General features: G+C 41.4%; 1 protein-coding gene across 1 annotated transcript in view; it reads left to right on the forward strand.

Annotated features, from left to right (window-relative positions):
- WDFY2 (WD repeat and FYVE domain containing 2) overlaps window positions 1-24,401 on the forward strand; it is a 164,972-nt gene that overhangs the window by 74,778 nt on the left and 65,793 nt on the right. The window contains exon 3 of the mRNA XM_027588602.1: window positions 7,421-7,494. Within this exon, the coding sequence (XP_027444403.1) occupies window positions 7,421-7,494 (74 nt within the window). The remainder of the gene's footprint in view (window positions 1-7,420; window positions 7,495-24,401) is intronic.

Consider the following 24,401-nt stretch of genomic DNA (forward strand, 5'->3'; position numbering starts at 1 on the left):
TAAAGTATTGGGTATCATGTATGGGCTTTTCCCCTTGGGCATGGAGAATAGGGTAAAGCAGCTTGGCTGCCAAAGATGTAGTGACTAGGAGGTTAAGAGGCCCAGAGCCTCAGGACTGAGGGTGTGCTGGACAATTGGAAAACCTCTGTGGGTTCTGTAGTTGGCCAGGGCAGGCAGGTGGAATTTACTTTGGCTCCTAAATGTTTATGAATTTGTCCCCAAAGCAAAACAGAAGACGGTTTTTCAAAGATAAGTACAAATCAGAGGGACACCTAACACAGCAATAAAATGACCTATTTTTTCCAGCTCTCTGCCTTGGCGTGGTGAGCTGGCATTTGCCCAATCTGGAGCTGTGTGCTTGGGCCCCCTCAGTTTTCACACAAGTATGGCCACTTGACCATTTGCTCGGCTAACTTTTAATGTATAGAAACTCTAGTCCTCACTGAGAAACATAATTCTGAACCGCTGCTTCCTGGTTTTTATCAAAAGCCTGGTTGAAAGAAAGACTACTTATGGAGGACAGTATGCAGGCTGTGGGGTCTGATGGCTCATCAGCACAGTTTTCCCACTTTGGGTTAGCCCTCTGTGGGAATGCCTGCCTTCATTGCACCCTCCGCTCGTTCTGACGTGTGCATATATGCATAGATGCTTTATGGCTGTTTTTGAGGTAATTGTCTACCATAATGCTCCGCGCGCCTTTGAGGAAGCACTAAGGGGGCCGGAAGCCCTTTGCTTTCTTACCAGCCCGTGTGCTACATCACACTGGGGTGATCCAAATGGATCACAGGCTCTGAGAGCTGATCTCCGTAGCTGGGCAGGTGAAATCCAGTCATCTGGGCCCTGCGAATCTCTTCCATTGACTCCAGTGGCTGTTCAAATCTAGTTTTCTGTATGTATCATGAGGTGAAAAGGGTTGGGCGGGACAGCTCTAGGGACCTGGTTTACGGTCCTTATGGATAATGTAAAACATGGAACCTATGTTTGCCAACAGATCTTTATTCTCATTTTCTTTCTGTTCTTTTTTTTTCCTTTCTGTTCTTACACGTATTTTCCTTAGTCGTGACATTTTGCTTATTTCTATTGTTTGGTTTCGTTGTGTCTGCTTTTTAAGTCATTTCAAATTCTTTGTGAAATGAGGTAGGGAATGCATTAAATTATCTTAGTTAAGACAACTAGAGAGATGAAGTTTGGACATAGGCTTACTGTTTACATGCATTTCACCCCAAAATATGTATTTTTTAAGATTGGAGTTTTCAAAATAGCGTGTAGGTTGAAACCTGTGCCTGGGTGGGAAACTGGAATTGGATGTTCATTTTTGCTGCCAATTTGCTGAGTCATCCCAGGCAAATCCTTTACATTTTTCCCTGCTCTGGAAGCTGATGAATAAACTGTTCTTTTCCTTTGATCTCAGATTGGCAAAAATATTTTGGGTTATCAGTTATGTTAAATAAGTAATTTATAAAGTACTTTCAGGTCCTTGGTGCTTAGCAATATAGACTGTCGTTGCTGATCTGAACCCAAGGGGGATTCGGACAAGATTGACCGATTTGTGAGGCTACGGCTAGATTGGTTTCCCTTTCCTGTGGGTTGGAACTTTAGTTCTGCAGCAACAGATAACGTGAAATTGAGGATTTAGAAAATTAAAATGAGTAATATGTTCATACACTGTATACCTGAAATGGAAATGTGTCATTGTGTGTGTAAATCCTAAGTGTTGATTTTTCCATTGGTCAAAGGAGAACTTTGTATAATTTAAGACAATGGGTGGAGCTCGTTTGTGTGTTGTCCCACCTCTTCTACTGGGTTTGTTGGCGTTTTGGGGGAAATTCATGTGGATAGATTAGTGGTAGAAGGGTATTTAAAATAATGAATTTGACAGTTCTGTTTTTATAAGGTGGTGATTGTTTTGGTGACTTTTAGACAACATCTTTAACTCAATGGAGGGACTTTCGTGGTAGACTAGGGGATATGGGTATAATTGGGAAATGCTCATCTTATTATTTTATACCTTATTTCAAATAGCTCCTCGGTTCCTAGTTGTGAAGTATATTGTTCCTTTGTTGGTGTCTTTTTTGGTATAGGTTTTGTCATGGAACTATATGTAAAAGCAATTTACTGTTTTTACTGTCTACATTTTCAAAAATAATTATGTAATATGATCTTTTAATTCTGTATTTACTAAGAAGAAAATGTGCCCAAGGAACTTTTGATTTTTAATGAAAATGAAAACATGGATTATCCAAGGTAGAAATAATAGATATTAACTAATCTGAATAATTATATCATTTATTTAGCATACTCTTATTTGATTTTCATATGACAGAGTATTTTAAAATTTTATTGAACTAAATCTTAAACTTGTAGCTGTAACTTAAAACTTGTCTGGGAGAAAAAGTGACCACTGCTAATTCACTATAATTTTGCTGATGTTACTCAGACTAAATTAAAAGGAAGCAAGTGGTTAGTTTTAGTAGAGTGCGTAAAATATTTGATTGAAATGAAAAATGATTTTTAATGCTAGGCAATTGGAGTCCTATACTGTCTTGTGATAAACAGGATTGAATGAAATAGTGTCCATGAATTAAATCTTTATTGTGCAGTGGTGGGGTGCTCCTTGAAGTTTTTTAAAGATTTTATTTATTTGAGAGAGAGAGAGAGAGAGTGAGAACATGAGTGGAGGGGAGGGGCAAAAGGCAGAAGGAGAGGGAGACGCAGACTCCTCACTGAGCAGGGAACCCGATGCAGGGCTGTATCCTGGGACCCCAAGATAATGACCTGAGCCAAAGGCAAACCCGACTGAGCCACCCAGGTGCCCCTCCTTGAAGTCCTCATATTGTAGAATCCTCATATCCAACTTGATCAGGATTCCTTTAACACCTGAAGTTTTATTCATGGAGTACCATTGTTTGCTTAGTTTTAAAGAGACCACTAGAACATCCCGTGAGGATTAGTGTGTCCTGCCAAGTAATGGAAAGCAGCAGTCAGTGTGATTGAAATCCACAGCTTCAATGAAACTTGTGTTTATTTGAGCAAAGTCCAACCAATAAACAAAAGACAGAAGATAAATCAGTCATAAAATGAAGAGGTTATAGGTGTAAATAACAGAAATTAGGTAACTCTCCCCCCAGTAAGAGAATGCCTTCTCTTAACTATATATTTTTTTAAAAAGCAAGAGCAATATATATTTATATATATTTTTAGACCACTTAACGGATAGAAGTATTAGAAATACAAGTAGCCAATTTCTCTGTAATCCATTTAATTACTAACTCTGTTGAGGTTGATGTCAGTCTCTTGAGTTCCATTTGTCTGGGGCTTATATCTCTTGAGCTTTTCTCCCTTCAAATTATATGGTCATTAATATAACCACCCAGACTGGGGCTTCTCTTTATTTCAGTTTTCCCTAAACCTTAAGCTGAATACCTGCCTGAAAGTACAAAGATTTAATTAAAAAAAATGCTCAATGTTATGAAAGTGTTTAATTTTTACGATAAGATTTAACAAGCCATCAAGTTCTAAAGTCCTGATACATACATAAGAGACTATTATTTTTCATTACTCATAGACCTGTGCAAATTTCTTTTCCATCATATTTGTACCTTTTATTATCTTCCTAAAATTTTACCAGATAACTTCTTTTGGCTGTCCTCAGTCTGAAACAGAAAAGAGGGAATGGTAAGTCTTAATCAGATAGCATAGAAATGAATTCTTGTACTATTTTATTGAGGAATAGACTGTGAGCATTTTTTTCTTAGGTTTTAATAGACTATGTTGGGGAAAAAAATAGGAAGCTGATGATATAACATCAACAAGACCAGTAGCAAGGCCTTGAATTTCAGTTACTGGGTTTGTGTAGGAGTAGGCCCAGGCAAACTGCATACAGATGATACGCGTGGGAGGCCGTGGCAGATGGGGGTCGCCCCACAGAGCTTACCAGATGTGGTTATCCTCTCTCATGGGGAAAACAGTTAAAGGTGGGGGAAATAAATATATCTTCAGGTTTTGTATTAGGCTGTATTTATTTCATCTGGAGTTCAGGGATGCATTGTGAAGAAGGCCAGTGGAGGGGCTGTATTGTAATTTTATGGGTCTGGTCAGCCATTTCACTGAGCCCTTGGAGAAAGCCACTGTGAGGTGGGAGAATAGAAGTCCCTCAGCCACTTCATCCCCGACCTCAACCTTCAGCCATCAGATGGAGCAATTCTTTCTTTATCGACTTAGGAACCATTAGTTTTACATCATTTAAAGCTGAATTCTTATTTGTGAAACATCACGTTTTTGCAGCCTAGCTACAGATATTATGCTTAAATCATATTTTATTTGTTTCTTTCCTAACCCTTCCTGCTGAGGGACTCCTTTTTCCATTTGGCCAGAATTACCATTAATTTACTGTGTCTTTTTATCTTTCCACAGACAGTTTTGCCCCTTTGATATTTTCTTGCATGGATAGGAGCCCATTCTGTATGGGCCATAACACTAGTCTTTCAGAGCTTCCTTTTTTTTAATTTCTGGTGAGTTGAAGGTAGAAGGATCTCTCTGTCAATCTGTCTACTCCCCCATTTCCCAAAAGGAAAGACATTTACTGTAACAACAGACATGGGCATCAATATTCTTTTTATTCCACTCCCTGTCTTCTTGGCCCTGCCAGGGCCTATGGGTAACCAACCCAGGGCCTATTCCTGTTAGAGTGTCACAGTTGGGAAATGGTTGGTTTGGGGAGCATCGTAAGGCTCACCTACCAAACGTCTTTCCCTACACACACACACACACACACACACACACACACACACACACACACACACGTACGTTTGGGGAGCATCGTAAGGCTCACCTACCAAACGTCTTTCCCTACACACACACACACACACACACACACACACACACACACACACACACACACACACACACACACGTACGTTTGGGGAGCATCGTAAGGCTCACCTACCAAACGTCTTTCCCTACACACACACACACACACACACACACACACACACACACACACACACACACACGTACGTTTGGGGAGCATCGTAAGGCTCACCTACCAAACGTCTTTCCCTACACACACACACACACACACACACACGTTACAATAATGCCCCCATGGAGGGGTGGTTTTGTCTTTGGGGGCACCTGGAAGCTAATGCTCTTTGGGTCTGGCATTCCCCTGTCTAGAACCATCTTGGGTTCAAGTATATGGGTTCTAGAACCACAGGATTTCTAAATTTCTTTTGTTTATGGGACTCTCTGGGAAAGATCTTTTCCTTTTGAATTCTGATGGTGTTTCTTAACTGTAAACATAAAGTGATTTGGACTATAATGGTGACATTGGGATGAGTCTTACAGTTCCTGTACATGGTTGGTGCCACAATCTATAAATTCCTTGATGACGGCTATAATCCCTTATCTATCATTATATCCCATGCCTGGAACATAGTAAGCATTCTATATTTTTGTTAAAAGAATAATAAGAAATTTAGTAAAGGGGAGAAGAAATCCAGAAATAAAGAAACAGCAATGTAGATGTCAAGGTAACCGATGCAGTGTTGTAAAAAAAAGTCATTTAAATCACATTCAGAGATCAGTGGGTTTTCACAACCAGATATGAACTTTGGAGGAAATCACACAGAAAAAACTTTTATATGGTCAGGCAGGCAGCAAAGTGATAAGGTTATTCTTGACTAGTTTATAGCTCTTTGGGCTGCAGTCAAGTTTTGCTTCATATGTTCATGCTTATATCTTAATATACACCTTTAGATATTTAAAACTTTTAACAGGAATAGCAAAATAATAAGATTAATATAGAAATAATCTTGTCACATGAACACAAAAACAGTGTCATTTCTCCATATACGTTTTTAGGTGGCTGTGTACTTTATGTAGTTGTAATCACAATATATTTTTTTCTTTTGCTCTTTTTAGCTAACATGATAATTTTCCATGAAATCATTAGATTTTAATTCTGAACGCATGTTACAGGCATCTTAACACCTGCCTAGAAATTGTGCCAACCTAGTTGATGGGCCACAGGTGAGAAAGACTGACTTTCTTAGGGCAGAGCATTAAATATCATTTGACTACTTTTTGCAGCAGTGTACTTTTGGGAATCCAGCTTAATTTTGTGGCTGATCAGAGTGAAGATACTCTGCTGCACTGGTGGAAGTGGGGGGGGATTATTTTTTGTGTTTCCATTTTCTGAATATATCATGATTGAAAATTAGAAAAAAGTAAATACTTCATGCAGTTTGGAAGATCTTTTTTGTTGTTCATGGTCCTTTTATAGAGAACAAAAAAAATGTTACTAAGTGATCTGTTTATGAAGTGGCTCTGTTAGTAGAACTTGAAATTCTTCCATAGTTTAGAGGTAATCTAATTTTAGTATTTCAGAATAGGACTGTGTGTTTGAATGAAGTCTTTGAACCTTCTCCAACTTCTTTTTTCCTGCGTGACCTTGAGTAAGACATCTAATCATAACTGTGGAAAGTAGGAGTAAAGATATCTGAGGCTGATTATGATTATGATGCTGAGCAGTTTGTCATCTACAGACAGGGCCACTGTGAAGGTGGAGGAGAAATTTAAAAACTGTGTTGAATGTGTTTTTAGAACAACAGTTTCAGTGTGGCATAAATTGCCAACAGGCCCCATTCTTGGGAGCCTGTGTAGATAGAGAGGGCAGGGACCCAGAAGCGGTCTGCTCAGCAAACACTTCTTGCCCACACTGGCTTCCAGGCATGCTTAGTTTACTTAGGCTCAGCTCTACTCAGGTAATAGCCAACTTCACAGAACAGGGAGGCCGTACCTAGACTTGATTTCTTTCCTGTAGAGCCTGGCTCTGTGTCCATTTGGTTCCCCCTAAAACTGAGACAGATCCTCAGGCTTTTTCACTTAGCAGCCTTCAGTGCTGAGAGTAAAAGACCTCTGTTAGTCCACATGCCCCGAATCAATTCTGCATCAAAAAATAGATGTGTATACTAGTGTGTGTACGTGGGGGGAGGAGGGAATTATAAGATCTTTCTTTGTATTTTTTTCCTTAGTTGAGAAAAGGTAGGTTGTTTCTATTAAAGATGGGGTTTGAGTGGAGGAGATAGATGGGGGACAGAGGGATTAAACAGCACAAAATATTGTTAATCTAGTCAAGCAAATTTAGATTCCGTTCTGACAGAACAGCTGAGACCAAGCCCCTTGGAACTAGTCCAGTTTGAGAATATCTTACTTGTTATAGTCTTTAAAAGGATAACTGAAAAACTAGGGGTTGGTTGTAAGATTACTGTTTTTATTTTTTGGTGAGTGGGCGTTAAATGAACTGTTTTTCAGGAAATAGTGGGGAAAAAATAGCCACACACTTTTAGCTAGTTAGTCACTCCTGAATCAATGAGAATCATCATTTTGTTAATTTCATCAACATGTTCATTTCTTTCAGCTCCATGTTCATGCATGTCTTTTAACCCGGAAACAAGAAGACTGTCCATAGGTCTAGACAATGGTACAATCTCAGTAAGTACACATAAATAAGATTTCCAGTTGAAATACTTCCCTTCCTGTGGAGTATGTATGTATGTATTGGGATGAGAATTATTTATTAGTTTTTTTCAAGTTAACAAATTAATTTTCTTGCTAAGTGAAGTGGAAATTGCAGGGCAGCAGATTATGGTGAAGTGTAGAGAGAGCTGGTATCAGTCTCAGTTTAAACATTGACAAGGTTCAGCTTGCCTTCCCATGGACCCAGTGGCTAGAAGAGGAGCTTTATGAGGCCCGTGAGTGGACTGCATGAATCTATGTGTTAGTGAGAGCGAGGAGGGACACTCACGGTTGTGATCAGATGGTTAGTCATGGTGTCATGTGCTTCTTCAGACAAGTGACAGAACACAAGGGAAATGTCTTCTTAGACCTGCATGTCTAATCTCTGATCCTTGATGTTTTCCTCCGTTCCCTCTTCTCCTGCTCCTTCTTGTCCTAACTCCCTCTAGCTGTGAATAGAGTTCTGTAAATTGTATGAATTTGTAAAAAACAAACAAACAAACAAAAAACACAGACTCTACATTAGGCTGTAGGGTAGAGTCAGATAAATATTGGGCTCTTTTTTACTGTAGATCTCGAGGGAACTGAAGTGATTAGGGATTGGAGTTTCAGGTTTTACTACTTAATCTTTTTTTATATATTTAGTTTCAGCTACTTTATTAACCGAGTGTAACAAGACTGATCTGGTAAATTCTCCATTTTGGTAAATTATGCAGTATTGCCTTCAGTCCCGGCAAGAGAGGCCCGTGAATTAGAGGACCCTGTTCTGGGCACATTTACCCACAGGAAGAAGGACCTAAGAGGTTAAGGGGGTTTGCCCAGCCCTCACACCACCCACCCCCATGTTCTGAGTACCTGACTGGAATTTTCCTGACCCCAAAACCTTAGAGCCTGCATGTACTCTATTGTGGAACTTCGAGGAGTCTAGAAATTCTAAATTCGTTCCTGTACGCCCAGGTGGTTGAAGGTATATTTGTCAAGATTGGAGGAAGAGACCATATTTTATTTAATAGTTTAACTTGATATATAACTTTTAACTATTTAGACATATGGAATGTGGGTTTCCATCTGTAATCTTAACCTGAGTCTTACAAGGGGTCTGAAGAGGTGGGCTTGAAATTTTCCATTTGGTCTTTAGTCAAAACATTAATTTGGTGACCGTTATGGAAATTTTACCAATATTATTAAATATAAATTTGCCTGTTAATAAATATATATGGAATTTCTATAATGTCCAATGTAGTTGGGAGGTCTGTAAACTCTGTTCTGTAGGAGGACAGAAGAGAAGTGAATGATACAGATCTTCATCTGCTTTAAGGAGAGTTATATTTAAAAAGCAGGGTGTAGGGGGGATAAATTTATTTTTAAAAGATGAAGGGGGGGTAACTAGATTGTTCAGCGAACTGAAGTTCGTGGCAAAGGAAATCTAAAAAGATGAGATAAGATCTATATATTGTCTAACAGTTCATGGACTCGTATACGTAACACTCACTGTCCATGAAAAGACTTAAGTGTAAATATCATATGGGTGAGTCTTTGCATTTTGTAAAATCAGTGTAGATGGTTAATGGGTGCTGATAAATTTGGCTTTGAGGTAAAGAAAGGTGAACAAAGTAAGTTATGGAGAGTTCTGGCTATTTATCGTATGTAAGAGGAGAGACCATCTTAGCTATTATTCCTTTAGTAAATGAAACTGCCAGAGAAGCAGAACGTAAATCAAGGGGGTTAGCTTGGATGCTTCCGCAGGTGTATCAGTACAGTGTGGCTATACCAAGCCTTACCTTACCCTGATCTCCTAGAAAAGATTAAGGACCCAGCTCGTGTGACATAATTTCCTTAAAAGGACATGTTTTATATTGTCAAAGAGGATGAATGTATACACTGTCTCTTCTCATCTGAAGAACTGTAAAGAGCTGAGTTAGGAAAGGCGCATGGAAAGAAGGGCTTGTTTTAAGGTTCAGCGTTCTTATTGGGGTTAGAAACACACAGAGTCTTGGCTGTTTAATAGTTCACTTTCCAGACGTGACAAATCCTATGCAGAGACTGTTCATTCTCTGTTTCCTGAATATAGCAAATAAATTTTAAAAAGAAATAACTGGTTAACTTTTTTTTTTTGGTTAACTTATTTTAAAACAAAGGAGGAAATCAGAAAGTAAATCCTTGTTTCTCTTTATTCTACTGAATAAAAAAGATTCAAGAGGCAGTCACCTTCTGTAACTGAAATGAATTAGAGATGAAGTAGAGACAACCAGTACAGACCATGCTTTCAAAAACTTGTCAGCAAAAGGAAGGAGAGGGGGGGTGAGCGCTGCAACAAGATGAGACATTAGACAAGCAGCAGGAGGGTCCTGAATGACTGGGAGAATTTAGCTTTAGGGAAGAATGGGGAAACTGTTGAGATAGAGCGAAAGGCAGAGGCAGTTGTGAGATGCAGGAGAGGAATGACCTTTTCAATTTCTCATGAAGTAGCAGGTGAGATCACCTACTGAGAGAAGCTAGAATGGGTGAGGGTGTGTTTTCATGTCTGTATATTTTGCTCTTGCTAATCTTATAACCCCGATCCCCCTTCTGCCGTCTTGGTCTACAGAGTCCCAATTATCTCTCAGTGCCTTGTTCCAATGTCATCTTGTCCCTTTTTGTGGTTTGGTTTGGTTTTGATGGAAGGTTCCTAAGCCCTACCAGTTGAAATGAATCACACACACTGCTCAGTAGGTTAGCTATATTGTTTTGCTCATTTAACTTGTTTTGTAAAAAAATTTTTTAAGTCTGTCTCCTCAGTTAAAGTGTTGAGTGTTGAGGACTTGGCCGGTTTTTTATTCATCTCTTCTCGCGGTGGATCTTAGTATGGTTCCTTGTACAAATTAGGGACTCAGTGAATAATTTGTTAAATAAGTTGACTAAAATACAAACGCTATTATTATTTAATATAGCTGGCTGTAATAAGTACCTGCTTGAATTCTGAGATAGTTTATTTGTATAATTCTGTTGCCATTCAAAATATTTGTCACAATGGAATACCTTCTGCAGGGGAAAACAGTATGCCAATAGTTTAATTCATCTTGAGCTTTCAGAAATGTCATCTGTTGTAATGTCAAAAGGAGTCACTCATACTGTGCAAACTGCTATTCATGCTGAAGAAGGACTTTGAAATTTTCTTTTTTTAATTGTTACTTATTTATTAAAGATTTATTTATTATTTATTTGAAAGAGAGCATGAGCAGAGGGAAGAGGCAGAGGGAGAGGGAGAAGCAGACTCCCCACTGAGCGGGGATCCGGACGCGGGGCCCAATCCCAGGACCCCAGGATCATGACTTGAGCCAAAGGCAGATGCTTAACTGACTGAGCCACCCAGGCGCCCCAGGACTTTGAAATTTCCTATCGCAATACCTCATGCATTCTAGCCAACCAACGAGTAAATCTAAATATCAACAGTGTGCAAAACAGTATGCTCAATTCTAACATGTGGCTCATGGTCTCAGAAAGCTTATTCAGTTGGGGGGGAAAGGGAGTGTGAAATTGTAAAATAAGTAACAAAGAGTAAAAAAAATAACAGCCCCAGCAGCAGTACACCAGTGAATGTGATGCTGATGAGACAGTGAGGTCAGGAGAGCGTGGGAGATAATGGCCCGGGTCAGCTCCGTGGAGACAGGCTGTGAGCTGGGTTTAGAAGATGGGCTAGGATTTTGTTGGCCGAAGATGGGAAGGTAAGGTATTTCAGGCAAGGTGAATGGCATAGGGGAAGAAAGCATGGTGGTAAGAGAGGGCAAGGAGTGTTTGGAGAGAAATGAACCAATTTGAGAAGTGGAATATAAAATATACAAGGTGGCTGGGGTCCTGGCTCAGGATGAGTAGTTAGCATATGAAGGAGCTGGATCCCCAACAGGGAACATCTCCCTCCACCACCACTGGAAGACTTTCTAAGGTATTCAGAGAGGATAATTGGTGAGGAAATGTCCACGCAGAAACGAAAGAACTTCCTTAAACTAATGTTTACCGAGTCTACTGAATAACGGCTTAGTCATAGAGATGTATAGATGCTAATCTTTATAAATATATAGATTTTCTGCTTCATCAAAACTGTTAGTGAGCCGAAGTTTTATTGAAATCTTGCCGGATAAATGCATACTCATTGAAGATTTATTTTTTTGAGCAAAGCCCCAAGATGATAAATCTCTGTTCTCTGAAGATTGTTTTCATATATGTGTTTATGGTAAATTTGGGATGAGAAGAAAAGATTGATCTATATAATGGTTAGCATTCAGGATAATGATTATTATATAAAAACAAACAATACTGACCATGTATGGATTTGTTGCTGTTGTTTTCATAGTTCTTGCTAGGTGATTATGTTCCTGTAGTATATATTGCTGTTAGTTCACATAGTTGTCCAAGGGAATGAAAAAGGAAAGAGAGCTAAATACTTACTGAGCATGCACTGTGTCCTAGACACTCTGTTTCCTATACGTCACCTCATTCCAGCGTCACAGGAATTCTGTGATGTAGGTGGCATCACTCAACATTTCTCAGAGAAGGACACTAAGGCTTGGAGAGTTCATGTGCCTTCTCCAGCTTACTTAGCCAGGAAGTAGAGCTGGGAACTCTGGGTGCCTGTGAAGCTTGGGCTTTCTCCTCCCCCATGCTGCCATCCAGGAGCCACTTCTTTGTCCATAAAGATTTCCCGCTAAAGGCTTTCCATTCCCTGCCTGTTGTTCTTGCCCAATAGGCAATTATATTTCTATTTCCTGAGTATTCTTGGGCATGTTGCCTCATTTGTTTGTGGGACTGTCTCTTTCACTAGACTGTGAACTGCCTGAAGGCAGAGACCATGTCTGCTTCAGTGTGTATCCTAACAGAGTTCTTGGACCACTGAAGATGCTTTGTAAAACGTCGAGTGAGGGAAGAAAGGTGTTTCAATTTATGTCATCAGGATGCTAATGCCAAAGTCAGGCGTTTAGCCAGCAAAGGTAAATTGCTCTCCTCAGTTGACACATGTGAGCGATTCTTGTTTACATGACTAGTTTGGGCATATGGAAGAATTTGATGTCCATACTCTGCTTCTTGAAATCCATAAACAGAGGTTCACTAAGCAAACAACTAAGAAACCGAAGCAGAAATAGAACATGTTCCTGACACTTTGTGGGACCCAAAACGATGCTGTGAATAAGTCTCTCATTGCCTCTTTTTTCACTTAGACTAGAAATCCGTTGAACTTTTGGGATTGTTGAAGGAATATGCCTTTTCACATCATTTCCTATTATTTAGAGATTCCTGTTTTACAGATTAAATTAACAGCTTTACAAGAGCATTGCTCTGTGGTCCCCAGTAGTTATTCCTTAGGTGGTGTGTTCTGAAACTGCTTCATGTGATGGAATTCCCAGGGGTATATGCCTTGGCAGGATCTCATAGATGGCGAATGTGTATCATAGGTCACAGGAGTCACTCAGACAGAGTCTGGTTGCAGCAGGGAGGCAAAAAGTGTCCCCCTTCCAGAAGGCTGATAGCTTTAAGGGAGAGGTATGTAGTTTCTGTGAGAGAGGATATTACTTTTTCAAGTAAGAGGAGAAATTACCTTTTTGGAAATATAATCCCTAGCATCCACTAGAAGGAAACCAAAGAATCATCAGAGCTGTTTTTGTCATCTGAAACCAGGATCTTGAACTCCCTGAGTGTTTTATCCTATTCAGAAGGTCTGAGGAATTTTAATATCGTAGCAGTCCTCGTGTGTTACCACGAGAGCAAGATGAGGCATTACCAGTTGCAGCATATCAATACCTGGTATATTAATTTCCGTTCTAACAAAGTACTACAAACCGAGTGGCTTAAAACAACAGAATTTGTTTTCTCACAGTTCTAGAGACTAGTGTCCAAAATCAGGGTGTCGACAGGGCTCCTTCTGGAGGCTCTAGGAGAGAACCCTTCTCTGTTTTTTCCACGCTTCTGGTGGTTGCTGGGCATTCCTTGGCTCGTAGATGTGTCACTCCAACCCCTGCCTCTGTCTTCATGTCCCCTTCCTCTCTGGGTCTCTGTGTTTACACATGGCCTTCTTATAAGGACGCCAGTCATTGGATTGAGAGCTCACCCTAATCCAGTATGATCCCATCTTAACTAATTACATCTGTAAAGAACTTCGCTCCAAATAAGGTCACATTCTGAGGTTCTAGGTGGCCACGCATTTTGAGAAGACACTGTTCAACTCGGGATACTTGATAATATATGTACAGTATTTCCCTAACAGTGTTCTAACAGTTGATTAGGAAACAATTTGGTGAATATGCGGTATGATGCCTTCAGGAAGAGGTATCCAAGGATATTAAAAGAAGATGATTCAAAATCCCCTAGGGGGAGATAAGAAAATATTGCAATTGAAAGAGACCTTCATCCTTCTACAGCTAATGCCCCCCTCCCCTAGATTAAGTGATGTGTTGGTAGGTCACATGTTAAGATAGTGGTGGTAGAGCTAGGATTTCCCTGACCGTTAGTCAGATTTTCTTCCTATGATACCAAGTTAATTTTTTTCATACAGCTAAGACAGCCCAACCACAAGGAATTGCCCTAGGATGGTCACTAATGAATTGGAAGCTTGTGTTATTCCGTGCATCTAGCCATTGCTAAAAAGATTTTTTTTTAAAGGCAATTTGAGCATTTAAAGTAACGAGATGTTTTAGATGACTTGTTTATTACTGTGTGTTGTAATGAGCCTATAGGGACTGAACCCAAATGGTGAGGTCATGTTCTACAGTGATGACAGGTAGCCTACGAATGAAATACTTCAGCTGCTACCCAAGCCGAGCACCCAGTTGTACCACTCCTGCTGGAGAGATCCCGGTGCATTCCAAGTTTTGTACTTAGAGAATAATTCTTTTTTTTCCTGCTTAGCAGTAAGGGTCCTGGGGTAGCTTAGCTAGCGTACTGGGACCCAACTGGGGTGCTGACGTGCTGCTTGCTTACTATGTATTCATATGGTATAATTCACTGAAGGTGGTTTTGTCAAAGGAAATACTTACTGTTTTTGTAGGAGTTATTATTTGTGTGGATCACAGACCTTCTTAGAATGTCTCAAGGACCAGCTTCTCTCCCCAGTTATGTCATTGTACATGTAATCCTGTTATCTTTTGTTCAGTACCTGCATATTCCCTAAAAACTCAGTCAAGTGGTAGTGAATGCAGATGCCAAGGGCATTCTTTGAGGCCCAAGATTATTTTGTGGCATCTCCATTGCAATTATGAATTTTTGACGGACTTCTCGGTCCCCCTTTTACACTGATTCTGTAGCATCCATATCTATAGAACACCCAGATTGCCCTGTATTTTAAATTGGGTGCTGAGGAAATCCAGTAGAGTACATGGTAGGTTGAAATCATTTATACACCGTCTCCGGAAGTCATCTGCCACAAAGGATGGCCTTATGAGGACATTGTGTTACTATTTCAGAAGGTGGCTCTCTTCTTATCTTGACTACATCAAGTAGTATATCTGTGTTCCAATTCCAACGGCTAGGAATTGATGAGTGTGTTATGTTCCAAGGAACATTCTCTTAGTCTTATACCTCAATAATCTCTCTCTCCTCCCTGGATCCTGCCCATTGGTTTTTGTTTTTTAAAGATTTTAGCTATTTATTTGAGAGATTGAGAATGAGTAGCGGGAGAAGGAGCTCCCAGAACCCTCAGATCATGACCTGAGCCGAAGGCAGATGTTTAATGGACTGAGCCACCCAGGCGACCTGCCCTTGGTTTTTAAACACACTCGAGGTTTATGGGTTTTTAAAAAATATTTATTTATTCATTTATTTGAGAGAGAGAGAGAGAGAGCACAGAGCGAAGGGGCAAAGGGAGTGGGAGAGGGAGAACCCCAAACAGACCCCTCTGAGTGCAGAGCCCAATGCGGGGTTCGATCTTACAACCCTGAGATCATGACCTGAACCTAATCAAGACTCGGGCACTTAACTAACTGAGCCACCCAGGCACCCCTATTTTGTTTTTTTGGGTTTGTTTTTTTTTTTTTTTTTTTTTTAATGAGAACAAAGATATCACAGCTCTTCCCTACCCACCTGGTGTCCTGTCTCTCTTCTCTCCTTATAATCACACTTCTCACAAGAATTGTCGTAGTAGTGACTTTCTGCATTCCCCCATTCACCCTTTGCTACTTGGACCCCCGCAGTCTGGCTGCCAATGCCATCAGTCCACCCAGACGGCTCCGGTGCTGGTTACACAAAATCTCCCTGTGGGTCTGTGCAGCTGACATTTTTCAGTCGTCACCATGTTTGACCTCCTTGCAGCATTTAGCTCTGTTCTTTCTTCCTGGAATAGTTTCTTTATGCACTTCCACAACCCTGTACTCTCCTGGTTTTCCTCCTGCTTTCTGGCGGTTTTGTCTCGGTTTTCATCCTGGGGTGTCCGTTAGCCCGCTCCGGTTTGGTGTTGGAGCTTCTCCATATTTGCTCCTAGGCCCTCATCTCTCTGCTCTCTGGGCAGTCCTTGCCTGTGTCATGGCTTCCTCTGTTACCCACATGACGTAACTCTTACGTTTTGATCTCTTTTCAGACCTTTTTGCTGACATTCCCAGGCCTTCATATTTCCTATTGAATATCTCAAAGGAACCTCCAGTTCACTAGGTCCAAAATCAGACTCACACGCCTCCCCACATACTGGTCTTTCTCAGAGTGGCCTGTTTCTGTGAGTGAAACCACTGTGCACTTGGTTGCATGAGCCAGGGCTCTTCGGAGTCACCCTCCTTCCTCTTCGCTAGACTCTGCCCTGTCCATCACTTGCTGGTTTTTGCCTCCCAAGTACCTCTCAGCTTCCACTCCATTGTCATCGTCATCATCATCACCCTCAGCATCCTCATCACCCCTTACCACCACCACCATCACCCTGCTCATAGTCTCCTCCTTGGACCCTCAGTTGACTTCCTCACTGGTCATCCCATATCCATTCTGCCTCCTCCAGTCTCTTTTCCATATTGGAGCTAGAAGGATCTTTTCAAAATACACATTTGATTTTGTCCTATCCCCTGCCAGCCCTCTCCAGTGGCTTTCCCTTGCTCTTGGGCACAGGCCCAAAGTCTTCCCATGGCCCATGTGACCCTGCCGGGTCTGGTCCTTCCTTCCACAGCCTTTTTTTGCTCAGTGCCCTCCCTTCTGGAGTTTTAGCCTCAGCTACTTTCAGTCGCTTATGCTCACCAGCTTCCGAGCCTCTGCCTTGACTGAACTTCCTTTCTCCTTGCCTACTTAACTCTCATCCTTCAGATTTCAGTTTCATTTTCATCACCTTGGGAAGGTCTTCGTTGGTCTTTAAGCAGTTCCCATCCCTGGATTATGTGTTCATAGCACTGCGTGCCCGTCCTCTGTAGCGGCTGTCAGAGTTGTCATTTTATACTCATTGTGTGATTACTCGATTAATGTGAATATTCAGCATAAGCTCCACAAGGCAGTGACTGTGTCTGCTTGACTCTCTGTTATATCCTTGACACCCAGCACAGTGCCCATGAATTGCAAGTGCTCTTTAAATATTCACAGACAAATTAATGAGTGAGTTAATTAGTATCGTCTGTTGCACGGACAGTACATAGAGGCTAAGACCACAGGCACTGGAATCAGACTGCCTGAGCTTAATCACAGCTGTCTTCACAAGTGGTGTCACCCTGGGCAAGTTGCTTGACTCTCTTTGCCTTAGTTTCCTTAACTGTAAAATGGGGATGATAATTATAACCATTTATAAGTTTGTTGTGAGGATTATCTGACATAGTACACGTATAAAGCTCTGAGAACAGTGCCCACGCATGTCAAATGCTCCATAATATTAGCTCCTTTCCACATCATTGTCTTAGCAATACCCGCGTCTTCCATTGGTGGTCACCAGGAAGACGGTGAAAATCCATGTCTTGTGGATTTAGCAGACCAGTTCCAAGGGGAGGAAGTATCTTAATGGTGGCCTACTCCTTAGGATGGTTCAACTGAATTCTGGTCCTGTCTTTTTTTTTTTTGAAGATTTTATTTATTTATTTAACCAAGAGAGACACAGTGAGAGAGGGAACACAAGCAGGGGGAGTGGGAGAGGGAGAAGCAGGCTTCCCGCGGAGCAGGGAGCCTGATGCGGGGCTCGATCCCAGGACCCTGGGATCATGACCTGAGCCGAAGGCAGCCGCTTAACAACTGAGCCACCCAGGTGCCCTGAGTCTTTTTTTTTTTTTTTAAAAGATTTTATTTATTTATTTGACAGAGACACAGTGAGAGAGGGAACACAAGCAGGAGTGGGAGAGGGAGAAGTAGGCTTCCCATGGAGCAGGGAGCCCGATGCGGGGCTCGATCCCAGGACCCTGGGATCATGACCTGAGCCGAAGGCAGATGCTTAACGACTGAGCCACCCAGGCGTCCTGGTCCTATCTTTTGATCTTTGCTGTGTCACCATAGTAATTCACCAGTGATTTGAAAAAACATGAACTGTCAAAGACTAATTTTTCTGCCAAAAATTTTCTCATCTAGGTTGTTGCCATTTTAACCTTCATCACTCATAGGAAAAGGTTGAACTCAGGTGTGCAGATTACTGAAGATGCTCTGAATGATATTTGGAGAAGATGTAGCAAATTTCTTATCACTAGAGACACCCTTACTCTAGTGGACTGTGAAGTGTGGGAGGTGGAAATGCTATCAGCCACTGGGGCTCTGTCACTCTCTATTTATTTAGGAGTCTGAGTTTTATAGACCCAACGTTCAGACAGCTGTCTGTGCCCCTACAAAGTTTTATAACACTAGGAATCAGTCTTGTTTCATAAATCTTTTCTTAACCATTTCCGTCCAGGCATATAAGAATATTCTCTGTGTGAACAAATATTTTGCTGATGTTCACTTGGAGCTAATCTTTTATATAAACTATAGAGCTGGACTACGGTTCTCATGTCACTGATATTTAGATGGCAAAGTTCAGAGCCCAGAGGGATTGATGTGGCATTTCCATGTCAATCACCTTTGAAGGCATTCCTCCCAAAGTACCTTGACGACGGCAGTCATGAAACCGACCCCCCAAAGAGCCATCTGACATTTATTCTTTTGCTATAAAGCCTGAGAACTCACTAGCACCAAAATGTGTGAAGGAAGCAGTTACTCTTTTATAGCCCTTCCTGTCGCTGGGTTGCCATCACCTGGTGCTACTGCATCTACAAAGTGATATGAGACAGTCTGGCTGCCTGCTTGCTGGCTCCAAGTTTATGGCAGCAGAGAGGAGAGCGGCATTTGATATGCCCTAGTCCCTGGGGTTCAGTGGGGGTTCAGTGCTGGGCTCTGTTTCTTTGTTTTACTGTAGAATGCTGCAGTGACTCAGGGTCGTGGTAACCCAGAGTTTTTGTTTCCAAAGTGGGTGCCCCTCCCTGTTTATTTACTGCTCTGCACCTTGAATGTAGGCTCCACAATCCACTCATCTCCAGTTTTGCCTCCTTCCAGATGGGGGAATAACCCTTCTCTCAGTTATCAGTGAATATTGCCTTTATAAATACTGGTTTAGCATCAGGAGGCAGCTATCAGTATAGACCTTCAGCTCACTGAAGCAAATTACAGGGTTGCAAAAAGACTGCTGACTGTATTGGCACAAAGAACAGTACAGCCTTTCCATCCTTAGCAATAACTCAGGTCCAGCTCGTTTCCTGGTTTGGAGAGAAGTCAAGATAGGGCAGCTTCTTCCTCCCCAATCTTGTCTATCATAAGAGAGAGGGGGGCTGGAAAAGTGCCTTTCAGCAGGTTGCATGGTATCATGGTTGGGTATGTGGTGTGGTGTTTTAAATTTAGTCAACCCTGAGTTCTCTCCAGATTTCTCCTACTGGCTCTTCCTTTTCTCTGGCAGAGCCCTTGATGTCAGTGCTGCCAGGCCTCTCCCTGGGGCTGTTTCTCTTTCTTTGTGATCGACTCCTGCAGCTTAGTTATCCCTACATCTACAGTTCTCGAGACCGGAGGACCATTCTGTCCTCCTGAGCCTGAACCCGGACTCTCGATGCTTCCTTGGCATTCCTACCTGGGAGTCTCCAGGACCCCTCTGGTTTAGCGTATTTTAACTGGAGAGCATTCCCTTTTCCCCAGCATGTGCTCTTCCTCCTCATCCCTTCAGTACACGGCATCACTGAACAGCCCCAACCAGAAATAGGAGGTAGAGTAGATCCACATCTCCCCTCCAGTGTCGCAGCAACCACTGTCCTGGCCCCCTGACTTCAGAACACTCTCCAGACTCTCCCTCACTGTCTGTTCCCACTGGTACTTTTAAAATTCCTATCTCTTGCACGGTTTGCCTGGGCTGCTACACGAAGCCCCAGATCGGTCCTACTATCTGTTGTCTCTAGTTCCCTCCAACCCTCTGCCATCAGATATTCAAAATTCTGGTGTAATCATGCCACTCCTCTTGTATAGACTCTCAACAGCTTCCAGAAGGATAAAATTCAGATCCCTCAATTCCTGCCCATTTCATCAGCCTCCTCTGTCACAACCCTCCTACCCAAATGTCAGACTTGTTTGGTTCACACATCAGTGCTCATGGACATGGAGTCCCCTTGCTCACGGCTTGCTTCCTTCCCCTCCAGAAGCTCCTTGCCTACCTTTAAGAATTGGCTTAAAGCCCCAAATCCATTCTTCTGGGAAGCCTGCCATACTCCAGGGCAGAGTGAAAAGGTCTTCTTAAGGGTTCTCATAGCACTTAGTTCAAATTTCTGCCTTAGTATTTATGTGATACTTACTAGTTTACATGTATGTTTCATTTATATGATCGTGTATGAAATAAGAGAGTATGTATAGTTCCTGAAAGGGTCTGGCAAATAGGAGACATTTCATAAGTGCAAATTTCCATGTTTTCTTGACCTCCATTAGCCTGAGCCACTTGAAGGCAGGCAACATATTATATGCATGGCTCCTTCCAGTGCCCAGTGGAGAGCCTTAGACAAATTGGAACCTCAGTAGTAGTGTTCAGGAGAATTAAAGCCAGCCAATTTCATTTGCATTTCTGCCCAGAAGTTCTTTCTTCTTTCCCTTTCATGCTTACAGTCTAGTCAGCCTTCTAGAAGTTGTTTCCCATCAGCTCTTTGCTATGGAGGAGGCAATTGCACTCTCCTCCCGGCCTCTGTCAGGTAGGGCTACTCAGAGTTCCTGGTAAAGACCACCATCAACACACTTGGCCTTCACACATCAGCGGCAGATATCTGGGGAAGGCGTCCTGGTGGTTGAGGTGTGAACTTTGCTTCCAGAGAAACCTGCATCTCAATTCTGGCTCTCCCATCTTTTAGCTGGATAATGATGGGGAGGTGGTTAACCTTACATAAACTTTAATTTACTCGCTGTAGATTGGGCATGATAATATGTGCCTCTTGAGGATTTATGAGGATTACATGAGATAATTTATATAAAGGCCTTAATAAATGGTAATTATTGCTTTTATAGCAGAAATTCTGTTCATTTCAAGAAGAGATGAACTTTACTTTTTGATAAGGTTAATTTTATTTGAAATTAAAGACAATGATTTGTTACATAATTATTTGCCATCTGAGTTCAAAGATAATTTTTTTAAAGCAGAACTTATTTTTTAAAAAGATTTACTTATTTACTTATTTGAGAGAGAGAGAGGGAGAGAAAGAGAGCGTGTGGGGGGAGGGCAGAGGGAGAAGAGAAGCAGACTCCCTGCTGAGCATGGAGCCCAATGGGAGGATTCTGTCCATCTCACAACCCTGAGATCATGACCTGAGCTGAAATCAAGAGTCAGATGCTTAACTGACTGAGCCACCCAGGCGACCCTAAAGATAATTTTTTTTTTAAAAGATTTTATTTATTTATTTCAGAGAGAGAGAGAATGAGAGACAGAAAGCACGAGGGGGAAGGGGGTCAGAGGGAGAAGCAGACTCCCCGCTGAGCAGGGAGCCCGATGCGGGACTCGATCCCGGGACTCCAGGATCATGACCTGAGCCGAAGGCAGTCGCTTAACCAACTGAGCCACCCAGGCGCCCTAAAGATAATTTTTTTAAATAATAATTTTAAACCGGTTTGTTTCTTGTGAGCACCTTTCTTGGGGGCTAGTAAAACTGGGTTTTATATGTAATTTTTGCTTACTCCTTGCTATCTACGTTTTTATTGGTTTGAATAATGTTCAGGCTGAAAATTTGTGAATTTAAATCCAGAAAAAGATAATTTAACACTTTTGTACAGAGACTACAATTAGAAATAGTTAACCATGTAAAGCAACACATCACGATGTATATAAATTGAATCTTATGTCGTATACCTGAACCTAATGTTGTATGTCAGTTATATCTCAAGTTTTTAAAAGAGCAGTACATTATTTTGTTTTCCCATTGACCTAGGAAGTGAAACATTGATTAGTTCTGAGATTTGAGTCAAAAGTATATTTGGCATTGGGGTGACTGGGTGGCTCAAGCGGTTAAGCGTCTGACTCTTGGTTTCAGCTCAGGTCATGATCTCAGGGTCCTGAAATTGAGCCCTGCGTCCAGTTCCGCACTAGGTGTGGAGCCTCACACTCATCAGGGAGTCTGCCTGAGTTTCTCTCCCTCTCCCTCTGCCCCTCCCCACCTTGCGTGCATACCCAAGCCCTCCCTCTCTCTCTCTCTCTCTCTCTCTCAAATAATTAAATAAATAAATATTTAAAAAATATATATATTTGGCGTTGATTACAAAAAAGTAATAGCTTGGCAATTAGGCTCTCTTTCCTTTTTAAAAATTATTTGATAGAGGGGAGGGGGGTGGGGGGATGGGTTAGCCTGGTGATGGGTATTAAAGAGGGCACGTACTACATGGAGCACTGGGTGTTATACGCAAACAATGAATCATGGAACACTACATCAAAAACTAATGATGTAATGTATGGTGATTAACATAACATAATAAAACAACAACAACAACAAAAAATAGTTGAATGTCTGATAATTGTATGTATTTTCATTCACACCTTCTCTGGGTAGACATAGGTACTGAAGCCATTACTAAAAAATATACTTTGTAATACGTATAGCATATTACACATTATTATTTTCACATATTTCCAAAGTATATTAATAGTGAACTTAAAATAACATTTTACTTAAAGTAACTTAAAATTTCCTTAAAATAGCTTTTGATTCTTGTATTCAATTCTTTAAACAAACATCTGTTGAGTAGCTTCTATGTGCCAGTCAGGGTTCTGAGTGTTTGAGATCCATCAGTGACCACTCCCAGCCCCAATCCCTCTCCTTGTGTATGTTGCATTTAGTAAACAAAAAAATACAATAACTTCTGTATGTTACAAGGTGATAGATGCTATGGGAAAAACAGCAGAGTAAGGGGAATTGGGAATGTGAGGGCAGGGTAGAGGAGGCGAGTTGCAGTTTTCAAAAGGATGGACACGTTAAGCTTCATTGAGAAGGTGTAATTTGAGCAGAGGACTTGAAGGTTGGGGTAGTGAATCGTGCTGACATCTGGGAAAAGAAGTTTAAGACAGAGGCACTGACAGTGCAGAGGCCCTGAGGCTGGGTGCTTATAGTAGTACAATTAAATCTTGACTTGATATTTTTAAAAAAATGAATGTTTCTTCATTTATAAATATTTATTGATTTGTTCTTATATGTTTTTGGCAAAAATGCTGACATGTGGGAGACACACTGTGAAGAAAACAAAAACTCCATTCCTTTCAATTTAAAATCCGCAAGAAAAGGTAAAATAATGTGATCATAGATAGCTTTAATTGAATGCAGATTGTACAATGGCATGAAAGATCTGCAGTCTCTTGATTTTCAGCAAAGGAAAGACCCATTCTGCCTTATGAGTGATCATGTGAACGCAGACCATTCAACCTTGCTTAGAAGGGTAAGTTTGAAAAGGGATGGAGATCAGAGAAAGGGAACAGTTGGCTGGGAAAGGAGAAACAAGTGCAAAGTCTAGGTAGCAGGATGTGGCGCAGGCTCCCGTCAAGGACAAAGGTGGTTTACTTGGAAGCACATTGGAAAGGGCCTGGGTTCAAGAGGGATGGTAAGGATCTGATGACTAAATGTGTAGGAGAAATTGAGTGGAGAGAAGCAGTAGTTGGCAGAGATAACTCCCAGCCAGTGTAAGTCAGTTGCTGCCATTGACAGCCGGCATTTGCACGGTCCATGCCCGTGGTATACCAGTGAGTCCTGCTTCCAGGTGTCTGGCCTGGGTAATGGGGTAATGATGGAGGCATTAGTGGTGCTTTGCGCTTTACTTTCTTTCATGTTTGTTGTAATGTATTGTTATCTGGATTCTCTGAAGAATCAGGTGATTTCAGAATTTGCAGTGTAATGTTTTCCTTTGCGCATAGCAATTCAGTGAGACATTCGCCTGGGTTTCAGTATCTTTTTGAAGAGGCTCTTTGAGGTTTGTTTGAATCAAAAGATCAGTAGATAAAAAAATTAAAGAGACAGACCCATGTTTTAAGCCTGGGCTGTGCAACCAAGTGAGCCTGTGACCTTGACAAGTCCCTTAGTATCTGGGGACATCAGTTTATCGGAAGAGTGAGTCACCATGCTAGGCAATTTCTAAGACCCCTTTATAGACTCTAGAATTCCAGGAAAACCAAAACTTAGCAACCAAAGGTCCAAACTTGCTGCCGCTTTCATAAGTAGGAACAGTAGTCACAGCCTTTACTGTCCCGCTAACTTTCATGACATCAGCTATCAGCAATTTCCAATTTGAGCAGGCAGCTTTTTTGTTCAGAATAATTTTGTCAAAAGTTTTGAGCCCAGAAAATAAGTACTGGCAACTAGACATTATATAAACTGAGCTCTCATGTAATTTGCTGTTTAGTGTTACAGTAGAACTTTTGTTATATATAGCTGTTATTCAAAGTATGCAATCTCTTTCGCTCTCCGTGAAGGGTAATGAGGGCATAGGGTACTTTAGCAGCTTTCTTTGTG

This window comes from Zalophus californianus, chromosome 3 (assembly GCF_009762305.2).
Source record: "Zalophus californianus isolate mZalCal1 chromosome 3, mZalCal1.pri.v2, whole genome shotgun sequence".
Lineage (NCBI taxonomy): Eukaryota > Metazoa > Chordata > Mammalia > Carnivora > Otariidae > Zalophus > Zalophus californianus.